Source organism: Hypanus sabinus, chromosome 11, assembly GCF_030144855.1.
Source record: "Hypanus sabinus isolate sHypSab1 chromosome 11, sHypSab1.hap1, whole genome shotgun sequence".
Classification (NCBI taxonomy): Eukaryota; Metazoa; Chordata; class Chondrichthyes; order Myliobatiformes; family Dasyatidae; genus Hypanus; species Hypanus sabinus.
In genome coordinates this window covers 52,631,987-52,648,697 of record NC_082716.1, presented here as the reverse complement: position 1 = coordinate 52,648,697, position 16,711 = coordinate 52,631,987, and the positions used below count along the sequence as shown (strand labels likewise).

The 16,711-nt window shown below is 39.7% G+C and overlaps 1 protein-coding gene across 1 annotated transcript; it reads left to right on the top strand.

Annotated features, from left to right (window-relative positions):
- Window positions 1–2,775: 2,775 nt before the first annotated feature.
- magoh (mago homolog, exon junction complex subunit) lies at window positions 2,776–15,272 on the top strand. The gene is made up of 5 exons (XM_059984338.1): window positions 2,776–2,927; window positions 8,792–8,850; window positions 9,098–9,208; window positions 12,301–12,383; window positions 14,898–15,272. Exons 1-5 carry the CDS (start codon window positions 2,810–2,812, stop codon window positions 14,995–14,997), a joined length of 471 nt encoding a protein of 156 aa, XP_059840321.1. The 5' UTR covers window positions 2,776–2,809; the 3' UTR covers window positions 14,998–15,272.
- The last annotated feature ends 1,439 nt before the right edge of the window (window positions 15,273–16,711 follow it).

The window sequence follows — 16,711 nt, the reverse complement described above, 5'->3', positions numbered from 1 at the left end:
ATACTCATACAACCTCAAAGAAAAGAACTTTCCCTTCAGATTGCCCTTAAATATTTCATCTTTCACCCTAAACCTATGACCTCTAGTTCTAGTCTCATGCATTCACCCTATAATCAAAAGTAGCAACTAATGGAGCTTGACCATCCCACAATCATCAGACCTGAGTAACATTCTACAATCCTGTCGTATTTGATTATGTAGTGGTGGACAATTAAACAGCTAACTGACCAGCAATGCATCATAAGGTTGTGGTGACACAATACATACTAAACTCCAGATAATGCAATGGCTGGAAGAGAAAAGAGGCTCATATCAGGGCAATGAATGTCAACTCAGGAAGATTAGAAGACAGATGTGGAAAATGTACCACCATCCCAGTGGACTGCAAACAGCACAGCTCAGGAACTGGCTTGCAACCCAAGATTCCTCTATACATCAGTGTCCTAAGTGTCCTGCCATTTTCTTTATTTTCCTCTTGCACTGAACCTCCCAAAATACATATCTCACTTGCTTGGATGAAGCTCCGTCTGCCATTTCTCCATCGGAATTTCCAACTGATCCATATCCTGCTCTATCCTGTTACAATCTTCGTCACTATCCACAACTCACCAATTTACTTACTTATTTAGAGATACAGCATGGTATCAGCCCTTTGAGAAGTCCCAACAGCAACCCACTGATTTAACTCCAGTCTAATCACAGGCAAATTTACAATGACTAATTATCCTATTAATCAGCGTCTGTCATCGGCAAACTTACCGATCAGTCCACTTACACTTTCACTCATATTATCAACATATACTACAAACAGTAGTTCAATTATTCAACATCACTAACAATTTTGTATCCACATTACCAACTTACTTTAACTGAATCATCGGGACCAGTTTGCCACAACATCTGCTGCCCGATCCTCATTAATCATCTTCATCATCTCCACAAAACACAGCTTGAATTGCAAGTTGAGTCGGCAGTAAGGAAGGCAAATGCAACGTTATCATTCATTTTGAGAGGACTAGAATATAAAATCACGAATGCCATGGTGAGGCTTTCTAAGGCATTGGTTAGAACACATTTGGAATATTGTGAGCACTTTTGGGCTCCATTCCCATGAAAGTGTGTGCTGACATTAGAGAGAGTCCAGAGGAAGATAACTAGAGTGATCCCAGGAATTAAAGTGTTAAATGTATGAGAAGCATTTGATGGCTGTGGGCCTGTACTCACTGGAGTTGAGAAGAATGAAGGGGTAATCTCATTGAAACCTACCAAATATGAAAAGCCTGGACAGAGTAGGCATGAAGAGGACATTTCCAATAGTGGGAGACTTTAGGACCAGAGAGCATATACTTAGAATAGAAGGATGCTCCTCTAGAGCAGAAATGAGGAAGGATTTCTTTAGCTAGAGGGTGGTGAATCTTCATTTGTCACAGATGGCTGTAGGCAAAGTCATTGGATGTAGTTCATGTTAAAGTTGATGGGTTCTTGATTAGTAAGGGAGTCAAAGGCTGTGGGAGAAGACAGGAGAATGGGGCTGAGAAGGAAAAAAATCAGCCATGATTGAATGGCTGTGGTGAACTATGTGCCTGTCGGGACACGTCCCTGCTGACTGCTCCTATGGCTCCTCCCACAGGCCCCTGTATAAAGGAGACCTGCGGCCTGACGCTCGGCCTCAGTCTCCAAGACCTTGTATGATAGACACTCACTCCTGGTTCCTTCTTCCAGTCAATAAAAGCCGATATCTCGCCTACGTCTCAGTGTGAGTTATTGATGGTGCATCAATGGCGAAGCAGACTTGAAAGGCCAAAAGGCTTAACTCTGCTCCTATGTCATATGGTTTTATGGCCTTGTACATATTAGAACTTCAATGATGATATGAAGTTCTAAGTAAATATAATATTAAAATACATCTATGTCACCATATTCAACCCTGACAAGTCTCTGAAACAATAACACCAAGGAATTTAAAGTTGCTGACCCTCTCTACCTCAGAATCAAAGACCCAGCTTCAATCCTGACTCCAGGTGCTGTCTGTGTAGACTATGCAAGTTATCCCCATGACGAGTGGGTTTACCACCCACTTTGCAGGTGAAAGCTAATAAGCCATTGTAAATTGCTCCTTGTGTGCAGGTGAATGATAGAATCTGGAAGTGGCAGGGTGGAATTGTTGGGAATGTGGGGAAAATAAAACGTGATAATGTAATTAATTTATTTATTCATTGCATAACCATTTTCATTAGCAAAAATGGATACAAAATGGCCAGACTTGGTGAGCTGAATGGGCTGTTTCCCTATATATGACTGAATTCCTCCATCACTTCAGAGCTGAAGCTCTGGATTGAAAATTCGTCTCCACTAACTCCAGAGATATCATCAGAAGAAAAAGAGATAATGTATATGATACGCTACAACAGAAGAGTTCAAGATGCTGTTTGTTTTTAATTCTGATGCCGCGGTAGTTCTACGAACTTATTGGCCCACAAGTTCTTTGAAGAGGACGGCAGTGAATCCAGGGCTCTGGGTAGCCTTCATCATTCCTCCAGTACATTAGCTGGTCATTTGCACGTTGCTGTTATGAGGAAATGTTGCGTTGTTGATTACTGTAGATATATATCAGCGATACTTTACTGAAAAAACACATTTCATTAGAAAGAAAACTTCTCAAACCAGTTCTATCTTCAAGAAACTAAACATCCCTTAAGAGACAACCTCCTCACAGTGAACTTCCCACGCCCCATATCTGATTGACATGTGACGTTTTTCGTGCGTGTGACGCAACGCTCAGCGTAGCTGTGACAATTGGCGGCGTCCGATGCGGCGGGGCGGCCTCAGCGAAGGCGGCATGTCGAGTGATTTCTATCTTCGCTATTATGTGGGGCACAAGGGGAAATTCGGCCACGAGTTCCTGGAGTTTGAGTTCAGGCCGGATGGTAAGTTGTGTCTGGAGGTGGCGAAGTGGGGGCTGGTGTGAGTGACAGGCCTGGGCAGTCTGGCCTGTTCCGCCATGCAGCCGCCTGGTCAGGCGGACCGCTTCGGAGCCACACACACAAATACCGGAGGAATTCGGCAGACCTGGGGAGGAGCAGACAGTCGGCGTCCCGGCGTGGGTCGGATCGGCCTTGGTCCATCCCCTCCGCTTTCCTGAGGGTTTGCACTGAGGCAGGCGTTCAGGACGAGAACAGATCCTTAGGCCCAGTTGATCCATACTAGTGTTTTACCTCCCTACTTGAATAAGCAAGTGCAGGGGTGGTTAAATTTGCAGATGACATGGAGATTGGTGGTATTGTGGATAGCGTAGCAGATTGTAGTTTACAATCTGAGTTGGGCTGAGAGGTGGCAGATGGAGTTCAATGCAGGAAAGTGTCGAGTGATGCACTTTAAAAGGTCGAACTTGAAGGATTACAGGGTTAATGGCAGGATTCTTAACAGTGTGGACGAATGGAGGGTTCTTGGGTTCCACGTCCATAGATCCCTCAAAAGCTGACATGCAAGTTGATGGTGTGATTAGTTGGGAGTGAGTTTAAGGTAATGTTGCATCTCTTTAAAACTCTGGTTAGACAGGTGGTGGTAGAGGCAGATACATTAGGGATATTTAAGAAACAGTTCATAGTAAATTTATTATCAAAGGACATATATGTCACCATATCCTACCCTGGGGTGCATTTTCTTGCAAACGTTCACAGTAGAACAAAGATGGCCATCCATTTCTCCTTTATCCAAATGCCTATGTGGGAGGGAAGTGTTAGAATGATCTTGGTGTAGGTTAAGAGGTCGGCACATTTTGGGCCGAAGGGACCGCACTGGGTAATGATGTTCAGTGTTCTCATACTTCAATTCCACTCCTTTTTTCCACTTTATTGCTCCCCCCACAACCCCAAACTCCACAGCCTGGGGAAATGAACTCCCTACATGTAGAATGTTAAGCCCTTTCAGACCTTTGTATGAACTGGTGTGGGGGTTACCAACCTGGAATCCATGGACTTCTTGCTTAATTGTTCTGATCCATTGTGTAAAAAAGGTTGAGAACCCCTGTTGTAGAGTGTACAGTCCCAGACTCGTCAGCTGGTAAACTAGTCTAGTGAATCTCTTGTATATTTTCAATGACAGGTGCATCCTTGAATAAGGAGGTTAAAGTTGTACACAGTAGTCCAAGTGTAGTCCTGTTAAGGTCCTATACAGTTACGATATGTCCAAGTCCTTTCATCATAAAGGATAACCTATTTATCCTCATTTTTTCCTGGCCATGCATTCATTGACAGGTGTACCATCAGATCTGGGTCCCATTGAACATAAACAATAGGCATCTCTCTTTAGTGGTCATCTTAAAGTCGAAGATATGGGCTATTAGGTTTTGGATGTTTCTTATCCTTCAGACCCTTTATTTGCTTCCCTGTAGACAAACTCAAAATTTGTCTTTTTTAAGCCTCTAAGATATTACATTATCTCAGTAATCTTTGAAGTTTTAACTCTGCTTTTATTTTCATCCTCAACTTAGATTTTACTTTTTCTTATCAATGTGTTGGCAATGCCTCAGTCTTCCTGCATTGACTGCTGCAAAAGGAAGGTAGAAAATCCTGAAGTTGTTTAGAATGTGCAACTTTTCAAGATGCAACAATATTATTAGGCTGAAAACTTGAATTATTTTACAAGGCTTTCAAGGAAGGTCAGCTAGAAAAGCTCCTGTTTCTTTCCTATCTGAACTTTTTTTTTTGGAGGGGGTGTTTGTTACGTAGATGATACAGAAGCTGCAAGGCCCTACAGAGGACAGTAAAAACTGCTGAGAGGATAACAGAGGTCTTCCTCTCAAATCCCCTCTCCCCCATTTGTGACATTCATTGGGAACATTGCTGAAAGTATTGTTGAGGACCCATACCACAATCTCTTTGACCCACTGCTGACAGGAAGGAGGTACAGTTGATGTCTGCTACGTCTACCAGGCTGGGTAACAGCTTCTTCCCTCAGGTTGTGAGACTAATGAATACCCTGCATATCCTGCCACCGCTACGACAGTGAGCTACTTACCATACTGTTTACCTGTGCTACGCAAATCTACATGCATTTTGAATTATATTTTATTAACTTATTTTTAGTATAATATTTTGTTTCATAGTGTGGATAGCCAGAGGCTTTTTCCCAGGGATGAAATGGCTATCACGAGGGGGCATTGTTTTGTGTGGCATCCGTTAGTCTCGCAAGACCATGGATCTGCCACTGGAAAGTCTTGTACCTTAGTGGTGAGGCGACACTGGAGTGTCCTCTCCAGGGCGTAGGCCTGGGCAAGGTTGTATGGAAGACCAGCAGTTGCCCATGCAGCGAGTCTCCCCTCTCCATGCCACTGACATTGTCCAATGGAAGGGCAAGGGCCGATACAGCTTCATTCCAGGAGTTGCCAGAATGAGGTTGAAGGCAATGTCAGACTGCCTTAGGGACTCCATCTCCGGATTTGTCCTCCGGGTTTACTCTCGAAGCCTTTTCCATGAGTGGGTATGACCGCAAGGCAGCGGAGGTTTGAAATCAGAGTTTTCCCTCTCTTAGATGGACTGCCTTCCCAGGCTGACGAACTCAATCTACCCAAAGCACTGGTTTTAGGGTGCCAGGACCCGCCTTCGCCCCTTCTGTCAGTAGAAACAGTTCCGCCGGGCTTAGAGGCTAAGCCACAGGAAAAGGCCAGGAGTTCGACTTGGTTGTCAGAGGCTGTTTGAGGCGCATGCTGTGAGGAGCACTTTTAGGTAGTGGGAGCTTGTCTCCACTACCACTCCTCGGCTTGACAACCTTGGCATTGTTTTAAGGTGCTGAGAAATAGGTACAGGGGGATGTTGAGTAAGTTTTTCCAGAGAGAGAGAGGTGGGTGTGTGAAATGCATTGCTGGTGATGGTTGTGGGGGCAGATACAACATGGTCTTTTGAGGGACTGTCAGATCGGTACATGGAACTTAGAAAAATAGAGGGCTCTGCGGTAGGGTAATCCTAGGTGTTTCTCGAGTAGGTTACGTTTTGGGCCGAAGGGCCTGTAATGTGCTATAGATTTCTGTATTCTATGTAAATGGCAGGGCACTGAGGAGTACAGTAAAACAGAGGGATTTCAGAATACAGATACAAAATTCCCTAAAAGTGGTGTCACAGGTAGATCGGTAGTGGTACCCTTTTGGTACATTGGCCTTTATAAATCAAAGTATTGAGTATAAGAGTGGGAATGTTATGGTGAGGATGTATAAGGCGTTGGTGAGGCTGAATTTGGAGTATTGTGTGTAGTTTTGGTCACCAAATTACAGGAAGGATATTAATGTTGAAAGAGTACACAGAAGGTTTACGAGGATGTTGCCAGGACTTAAGGAACTGAGTTACAGAGAAAGGCTGAATAGGTTAGATTTTATTACCTGGAGCGTAGAAGAATGAGGGGTGATTTGCTAGAGATGTATAAAATTATGATGGGTATAGATAGAGTGAATGCAAGCAGGCTTTTTCCACTGAAGCTAGAGGAGAAAAAACAGAGGTCATGGGTTAAGGATGAAAGGAGAAAAGTTTAAAGGGAACATTGGGGGGGCTTCTTCACACAGAGAGTGGTGGGAGTGTGGATTGAGCTGCCAGATGAAGTGGTAAATGCGGGCTCATTTTTAACAATTAAGAAAAACTTGGATAGGCACATGAATGAGAGGTGTATGGAGGAGTATGGTCCAGGTGCAGGTCAGTGGGACTAGGCAGAAAAATGGTTCGGCACGGCCAAGAAGGGCCAAAAGGCCTGTTTTTATGCTGTAATGTTCTATGGTTCTATGTGCTGTGAGTGATGTATGTTTTGTGGATGCACCACGGGTCGGAAGGAATGTTGTTTTGTTTGGATACAGTATATGTACAGTCAGATGGCAAACCTGAGCTTGAATGTGAATCAGTGGACAGAATGCTGCTTTTTGTTCCAAGCTCAGGAAGATTGTTAAGCTTTCTCAGGAAGAAAGTATATCAGTGGTGTAAGACTTCGGATACTTGTGGCTCCTCAGATCCACTGCCTTGTAGCTGTGCCTGTACTTGTGTCAAAATCTGAGATCAAATTCAGCTTTCCTTGCTCTCACAATTTTACAAAATCATCAGTTCTGAATTCAGCTTTTACCTTTTTAAGGAAATGACCAGTAAAGTGAAGAAGATGGATGGTCATTGGGTTATTTCAGTGGTGTAAAGGGGCTTTCTCTGATAACTTTTTAACAGACTATTATTTGGAATTGAAGCTTTGGTGAATAACTACTGAAAATGGGCATATGTACTCAAGTCCATCACCCTTACTGGGGCATAGGCTGCTGACAGCAACTCACCAGAGTCCTCTGTCCTGGGCTAGTCTTTTATGTTATCCTAGGTGTAAGCCATCTTCTTGGTAAAATACTTACTCTCCCAGGGATGAGGCTCCTGTTGGTGTTTCTGTAGCGCTGTGTTTTTTTTACAGGATGGGGTTGCTAGCCCCATGCCAGCCTTCCTCCTTTTGCAGCTGGGCATGGGACCATCCATGGCAGAGTGGCAATCAGTAAATTTGCTGTTAAACATTATTTTGAGTAATTTTATGCAAAACTGTGAACAGATACAAACTGTTGGGAGGGAGATTGATGCTGGGGAGAAGGATCAACACTTCAGGACTTTATTGCAACTGGAGTTAACTGCATCAACTATTTTCATTTTTTTCAAATGATAGCCACAATGTTTAGGTAAATACACTTTAAATTCAATATATTAGAGACACAATATTCTTTTTTTCTTTATCAAGATGGGGAATGAAGCCCAAATAAGCAGTAGTAGTACAAGTTGGTAGGTGATAGGTGAAGCAAAGTGAGGGGGAAGGTGGGTGGGAGGGAGGGGGGTAAAAGGAAGAAGTGGGGATATGGCCAATGGAAAAGGTAAAGGGCTGAAGAAGAAGGAATCTGATCAGATATGGGAGAAATTTAAATATAAGAGGATAGATAGATAGATACTTTATTCATCCCCAAGGGGAAATTCAACATTTTTCCAGTGTCCCATACACTTATTGTAGCAAAACTAATTACATACAGTATTTACCTCAGTATAAATATGATATGCATCTAAAATCACCCTCCCAAAAAGCATTAATAAATAGCTTTTAAAAAGTTCTTAAATAGTTTACTAAAGTGCATTTACTAAAGTACAGACAACAAAGACTCGCAGCTGCTGGAAATACAGAGTAACACACCCAAAATGCTGGACCAGTGGACCATGGGAGAAAGGGAAGGTGGAGGGGCATGTGAGGGAGGTGATAGGTGAGGAGCTGAGAGGGGAGCCGGAATGGCAAAAGAGAGATGGGGGAAGAAATTACTAGAAGTGAGAGGCCGCACTCTGCTTGGCAGAGCAACACCTCAAATTTTGTATGGGTAACCTTCAAATTGATGGGATAAACATTGCTTTCTATAACTTCTGGTATTTGGTATCAACTCCCAGCTTCTCATTTCATTCCCCACTTCCCACCCACCTACTTTCCCCTTCACCTATCATCTGCCGGTTTTTTTCCTTCCCCTCCCCACTTCCTTTTCGGGAGTCTGAAATATCAACTGTTTATTCATTTCCATAGGTGTTGCCCAACATGCTGAGCTCCCCCAGCATTTTGTGTGTGTTACTCTGGATTTCCAGCATCTGCAGCATCCTATGTGTTGCCTGTTCTTTTCTGTTTAAACTTACAATATTGGTAACTTAGGAATGCACTTCCATATTGAGGATGTGCATTAATAGTAATCAGAGAAATGTAAGTGATTTAAGATGTGAATTATAGTTTTGGGGAATAATAAAATATGTATGTTTTCTGACAGGTAAACTCAGATATGCAAACAACAGCAATTACAAAAATGATGTTATGATTAGAAAAGAGGTAAGCATATTTAAAACTTTTGAGTCTTTTGAGTTGGAGAAAATTCGTAATTTGTGGCAGTTAAGTTCTGAACTAGTTATTTAGATAGTAAAATTGTATTTTTTCTGAGATAGATTTAACTTAAATTTGATGAAAAGTAATTTTGGAAGTTTTAGAATTTAGTTTTCTTGTGATATGCATTTTAATACATATATTACTGTGTTCTGATAATTCTGATACTTTGTTCATATAATTCTTATTTTGATAGGCATATGTCCATAAAAGTGTAATGGAAGAGCTGAAGCGAATCATAGAAGATAGTGAAATCACAAAAGAAGATGATGCTTTGTGGCCTCCACCTGATCGAGTAGGACGACAGGTCAGTACCTTTCCCTTTGTTATGCTATCAAAAAATATCTGCTTGACTACTTGTGAAAATATGATGCATTTCCGTTTGCATAAGCTCAGTAAACGTTGATTAAATCTAGTATGTAAATTGGACGGGATTTTTTATTTAGATTCCTTCCCTAAAAACTAACCAACTTTTAAAATTCAAATATAAAAAAAAAATTGATGCCTGCATTGCTGTAAAGGCACCACTAGCTAATTTATCAGACACAAGCTATGTTAAATAAAAACAGCATGTCAGGCAGCATCTGCTTAATGTTGCTATTCCAGATCGATGTCAGTTCATCAGAGGCTGCCTGTGTTTAATTCCAGAATCTGGAATTTTTTAGCTTTTGCACCATACACTTGAATGCAGCTTTGTCCAGCAGCATTCTATCCTTATATTGATTTTTTTTAAACCGACAAAAGAGTAAAACCATTAAACTACATCAACTTCCATAGAACACTTTGGAATGCACTGAAATCATGAAAGGTCCTTTATACGCAGAAATCTTCTCACAGCAACGATGATTTGTGCATTTAGCACTAAACTTTGACCCACTCTTCAACGATCCAAGTACTATCAGACTTGAGGACTGCTTTTATCCTGCAATTACTTCATTTGTGAACAGACTATGCCAAAGATGAATTTGAGATTTCCCAATTTATCTCCTTGTGGCTTTTTCACTTTATTTGTTTACCTGCACTGCATTTTATCTGTAGCTGCTACACTCTGTATTCAGCATTGTTTTCTTTTTATTAAGTATGGATGGCATGCAGACAAAGTTTTTTCGATACATGTGACAATAATATATCAGTGTTTTCTCCTTCCAATTTCACTTGTTTATTTTTGCTTCTACTGATACCATCTCAATAGCATACTTTCATCAGTTGTATGCAACCTCGTCTGTCCTTCACTTGTGCTGATTTTCTGCTCTATGTTGTTTTTTGACTGACGAGTCAACAGCTTCCAAATCAGCATAAGTAAAACTGAAACAATTATATTTTGGGCTCCACCAACCAGAAAAATGTACTGTTGATATTTTATAATACAAATCCTTAAATTTCTGCAATTAACATCTAAATCTAAGGGGCAAAATTTTAAATATGACATCAAGCATACTTTTAATTATCTCAATTTTGATTGTTATAGTGGGTCCCATCGTAAATAATACTAAGATGTAGAGGCCCTCTGTTGTTTAGGGTCAGCCATGGATGCTGTGTCCCAGTGTCTACATGATATGCAAGCCAGGGCAGTACCATATGAGGAACAAGCTGTTGCCCGTGTAGGATGCTCCCCCTTTCCACACAGCTAATGAATCCAAAGGAACACAGAGACCAAATTCAGTTTGGCATCAGCAGTATCGCAGGAGTTGCCAGTCAACGTTGAACTCACGTAGGACTGTCTTAGGGAATCCAGCTCCAGATTTTTCCTCGGGATTTACTCTGAAGGCCTTCCTCATGGGTGGGTATAGCCACAAGGCAGTGGAGGTTTAAGATGAGAAATTTCCTTCTAGATGAACTGCTGACCTCGGTTGATGAACCCCATCTGTCTAAAGCGACTGGTTTTAAGGTGCCAGTAACCTGCCTTTGGCCCTTCTCTGGTCAGTAGTAACGATTCCACCATGCTTAGTAGATAAGCCACATGTGAGAGCCTGAAGCTGGACTTGGTAGTCAGTGCCTATTTGAGCCACACACCATTTAATAGGGTAGTGGGAGGTTATCCCCATTACCTCCCCCAGCTATGACAACCTTAAGGATCCTACATACAGTATAGGTGTACAAAGTACTTGACCCATGGTTTCCTGGAGGTAAAGATATAGCATAATTTGTAATTAAGATATGTATTCAACAGTCTTTGTTCATTATTAACATCAGTTGTTGAGTGTGATTGCTACATTTAGCCTTGGTGTTCTTCTATCAGGAAGGAAAGTAGTAATTCACCTCCATTCTCAGTGTCAGACTCCTTAGTCATACAACACCTTCACTGCATTGCAGACCATCTGTGCACGTGTTTTTCTATTGCCACTCTTAAGGTTTAACTACAACAATGTGCTCACCACAAATATAAATCTACTCAGAGCACCCATCCTGTTGCTTCAGCTCAATTTCAAATTACTTTTCATACCTGTTTTTGATGGTCTGCATGTGCTTTCTTGTCATCATGGAACTAAAATTCTTATTCTGTGGAATTAGTTCCCTAAACTTCTGCATTTCTCTTCATCTCCAATTTCTTGCATGCTTTGTTATCTGTTACCAAAGTTATTTAGAACTTTTTAAAGATGCTCTATCAGTTCAAGTTATTGAAGATAACAAGAAATGTGAATTGATCTGGGGTTCTGGTTTAAATTGAAATTTCCACAGTAGTGCGAGGCAGTAGGTAAGAGTAAGAGTGGAAGTTATATTAAATTATCTATATAGAGCCGCAATGCTTAGCCAGAGGGTAGTGAATCTCTGAAATTCATTACCACTGGCTGTAGGTGTCAAGTAATTGGGTATATTCAAATGAAGGTTGATTAATAAGGGCATGAATGGTTTTGGGGAAAAGGTAAGACAATGGGATTAAGAGGGAGAATAAATCAGCCTTGGTTGAATGGCAGAGCAGACTTGGTGGGTCAAATGGCCTAATTCTCTTCCTATGTCCTGTGGTCTAATATTGAGTTATTCTGCTCATGCAGCATATTATTTTGATTCCATGGTGTACTTTTTCTGATGGTCACAGTGCAAGATAAATACTGGAATGATTGAAACCTTGTATTGAAATCTAATATTTAAAAACATTTGTTTATCAGTAAAGGAGTCTGTGAAAGGAATATTGATTAATTCAACAGTCAGATAGTTTGGGTAATAATGGCACTGGGATACAGGATTAATTTTGCAACAACTGTCACTTTGTTGAAAGTAATGGGTAGCTTTAATTCTGCAGTTTCGAAAAGCCATTGTCTGCATCTTTTCTATATTAATTGATTGCATGTGATTAATGTAGTGGTCAATGAAATGCATCAACCAACTCTAACAATTAAAATGATCCTCTTGTGAAATATGCATAAATAATTGTCCTTTTTCATATTTTGTTTATAACAGGAACTGGAAATTGTAATAGGAGATGAACATATTTCATTTACAACATCTAAGATTGGCTCTTTAATTGATGTTAACCAATCCAAGTAAGTGTATCTTTGAAAAAATGGGGAAAATCTATTAAAAATGGTATAGGCAACAATGTATTACTTTATTGAGGAAACAGAACTTCCCAAACTTTTGGGTTACTGCCCCCTTGACTCCCAGTGCCCCTACACCCTTTCTGGCCATTACATAAATCAAAATTGTACAGTTTTTTATAATGCACTGTGAAAGAAAATAGGAACTGTAAATTAAAAGCAGTGACAAATAATTTCCAAAAAATTATTCAGATCTTTTTAAAGCTATATAGAAAAGTAAAAATAAATTTCATCAACAATTTGAGTGTGTACATTATTTGTCCAACTATTCACTACTTCATTATTCTTTCATGTTTCAATGAGATGGGTGAGCTAGGTGCAGTGATACCAGCTTCTGATCATCAGACTGAATGTCACTCAGATGGAGTCTCAGATCCCTGTGTTTAGTAATTTGCAGACTGTTTGATTGCTTTTAAAAAAAGTTGAGTGACTGCACTAAAACTGCTCTTCACTAAATACTATGCTGTTAAGGCAATAAAATACATCATGACCTTTTTCCACAGTGTAGGATAGAGTTCAGTCTTTTTATGCCACCAAAAGTCTTGGTATAATTTTTTTTGAACCTTGGCTTCAGCTCAGTTATTTTGTAGCAAGATGAATTCTTCCTCCATCCTTCCTGTTAATTCTTTATTACAAGTGTTAAGAAATGGATTATTACCCATTCTGAAGTTTGGAAGATCCTGCAATCTCTCTGACTTGTTTTTTTGGAGTTCACCTAGGTGGGCACAGTACACATCTTTCTTTCTTTTCTCGTCCAACTCAGATCGGCTGAAATATTGGAAAGGATCACAATGGCTAATGTTGCACTTAAATACAGTTAACTTGGACAGAAATGCGGAGATGACTGATTTAACTTTGATAAGATTCATATCATTACCTTGCAGTTGAATGTTGATTTCATTATACTCTGCGAATAATTCTGACAAATAAACAATGTTAGGCCTAATATTCTTAAATTGATTACTTAATTAAGTACTTCAGTCTTAAATAACTTTATCATAGTTTCAAGTGCACCTCAGCAGTTTCCTTTTGAGGGCCTTCTGACTTCTGGGTACAACAGCAAACCTTCAAACTGTTCATCATTCTCAATACAAGGCTCTCAAAATGGTCAAGAATTGAAAGCATGGGACTTGAGTTTATTTACTGCTGAGATAACAGTATTTAATGATTTGTGTGGCTGATTACAGGTTTTTTTTGCAACGAGGTGTTCTCTGTGAATTACCCCATGAATGATAAAAATATTGAGCACAGCTTTTTTTTCAAGGAAGTACTAACCCCATACTGGCTCCAGGGTTCAGTCTTCCCTCTATTGTACAAACAAGAATGTTGGTGTGTAGAATGTCCCCTTCGACATCCCCTTGAAAATAGCAACTCTTCATCTTTAATGAAGTGAGCATATCCAAGAAGCAAAGAGTCATTCCTTGTTAAATGGACTCTTCCAATTGCTGAGCAAGTTCTGTTGTCCTAGGTATATTGCACAATGTGTCTTCCACATTCTCAGGTATTCCATCTATTAACAGAGTAGTCACTGACCAGAATCAGTTTAATTATTTGGGCTATTGAGTTACGCAAAACCATACGCAGAACCTCCCTTGCCGCTGATAGAATTAATTTTTCTCCAGTTGAATGAGGCATTCCAGATTTAGCAATGAGAATTGAAATGTTGTATGAAGCATGCAACCATTACAGCCTCTTGCCAGTACCGGGGCTTCTAATTGTTCCCCACAACCCCTGTCACCTCTGTTCCTTTTCAGTCCTTTAATGACAAAATCATACCTTTAGTATGTAACTACAGCCTTCCCCTCTCGTACTGTGTCTTTCCCTCCTGTTACTGCTGCCACATGCAACTTTTGCAATGGATTTGTTCTCTAGTGATGCTGCTTATGTCATCACGTTGTTGCTGTAGCTTGATTTAACCCAATGCCTCAAAAGGAAAAGAATCCTGCCTACCCCAATGGTGATTGAAAATATTGAGCTTGTGTTCAAAGTAATTTGTTTCTTAAATTAAGTCCCTCCCCTTGCTATTGATTGGCAGTCCCCTCAGAAACTTGGATTGCACACTTTGGGAACCACTATTCTAAAACAAGTCAGTAACCAAAATGGTAGGGTTGCTTGTTATTGATGGCTCCTCCATCATGCTATAGAAAATTCATTATTAACACCTCTTTTTAAAAAAAAGCTACATCTAAGACAAGTTTAGGCTTGTCATGTAAATAGCTAATTGAAGGATGGCAGCTTTAATGAGATGCAGAGAAAGAAGTCCATGCCTTCAATCGCACATTCCAGAATAAGTCAGTATTTTTGAGAAAGAAGAGGACGTGGTCTGATGGAATAAATAACTGATAATTTAAAAGATATATTTTACCTTTGCACAGATCATTAGGTAGAAATCTGCTAGTTTTACATTATTCTACTGGCAATGCTTTGTTTAAATGGAACAAAATATATGTTTGCTTCTAGGGATCCGGAGGGTCTTCGAGTATTCTACTACCTGGTACAAGACTTGAAATGCCTAGTTTTCAGTCTCATCGGGCTACATTTCAAGATCAAGCCCATCTAAGAATTTGATGTCCATACAAGGATGATGGATTTGGGGATGGATTGAAGTGGGTGGTGGGGGAAATAAAGGATAGTAATAATTGGCTTGGGGTGACTCTTTGTTACAGGAACTAACTTTGTCTAATGTGGATTGTGGATTTGGTAATTTTTTTTAATGTGAATATAAATAATTCCATCTTTATAAACTATTACTTTTTATATTAAAATAAACATCATTTACATTTGTTTGCTGCTGGAAGTTCACTTTTAATGAATTAAAGAAGTCACTAACCGGTATTGCTATTTCGTAATGTATTTCTAAAGGTTTTATTAATCAAGAAAGCAAATGTTTTGGAGTATATAACAGCTTTTATGAAACATGCCACCAGAGTCTTTATAGAGTTTTGTAGTTAGAGGATAGTATGAAGCCAAGATTAGAGGTTGGGTATCATCTTAACTGCAGACAATTGTATATTATTTTATATTTTAAAAAAGTACTCCTGGTTGACAGGGTTTAGGTCCACTTCCTGCAATTTTGATTACTGAAGATGCTTTGCCTTACCAGCAACACCAGATCAACATCAGAAATCTCTGTCAGTGGAAAGAATATGATTGCTCTGGCTCGATGTTTGCCAATATAAGAATAATTAAAATCTTGAAGAATACATATTTTCATTAGTTTCTTTTGTTTATATCCACAATAGCTTATATTTCTAAGAATTTTTTCCCTCTGATGTATTTTTAATGCCCAATGTTTACTCGAGGAAATTCTGTGCTTTGTTAAATTATCTTCATGGTTCATTTCCCCATTCGATTTTTAAATTTTACTCTGGAAGTTTGTGCACATTTTTTGATAATGTGCTAGAGAAGGTAGCTATATTAAAAGTTTATTTGGATGTATAATTACACCAGACTATTTTCTTGAGGTCTGAAAACCACCCAGTGTTATAACTATGCGGTGTAGTGGAAAGTCGGATTTTTTTTAGAAGCTTCGGGTATGCTGAGGTGATTTCAGCCCTGTATTAGTTGAGGCATAACAAATGTCATATAAACTTTGATGACACCATTGAATACTTGGGCTCAGACCTTGGTTCTTGTGTGTCACTTAGTCCATTTGAAATAAATCTCATAGGGAATGTATAGGAATAAAGGACCCAAGAAATATAACCCTATTATAAATTGAGTGCTATGTAAGTAACAATAGGGGAAGGTATGGGCCATCTAACACTAAAAGTCTATTGTGCATTTTAAGATTTTAAAAACAGGAATTGTTGAAAACAATCGGCAGATCAGGCAAAATTTGTGGAAAGGGAGTAAATTTATAGGTCTAGGGCTATGTTGTATAAAGTTGCAACCAGAGTTGGGAGGGTTTTCATGGATTTTGCCAGATTTTAGTGTTCGGAGCATTTTCTGATTTTTTTTTTAAATTTTGGATTTCCACCAACTGAAGTATTTTTTCCTGATGAAGGGTCTCGGCCCAAAACGTTGACAACGCTTCTCCCTATAGATGCTGCCTGGCCTGCTGTGTTCCACCAGCATTTTGTGTGTGTTGTTGTTTGAATTTCCAGCATCTGCAGATTTCCTCATGTTTGAAGTATTTTTATTGTTTTGATTCTAACCATAGTATCATTTTTGCCCCTTATCTATACAATGCTATATAATTTCAATGTGATACCACTAGCAATAAATGTTTAGCAATCTTGCTTTTTCACAAGCATTTATATGGAATATTTTAA

What these genes read in the sequence shown, in the direction of transcription:
- magoh (XM_059984338.1), top strand. Translation starts at nt 2,810, where the DNA reads ATGCGGCGGGGCGGCCTCAGCGAAGGCGGCATGTCGAGTGATTTCTAT. An exon ending in GTTTGAGTTCAGGCCGGATG is followed by an intron (nt 2,928 to 8,791) that starts GTAAGTTGTGTC and finishes GTTTTCTGACAG; the next exon opens with GTAAACTCAGATATGCAAAC. An exon ending in ATTGATGTTAACCAATCCAA is followed by an intron (nt 12,384 to 14,897) that starts GTAAGTGTATCT and finishes GTTTGCTTCTAG; the next exon opens with GGATCCGGAGGGTCTTCGAG.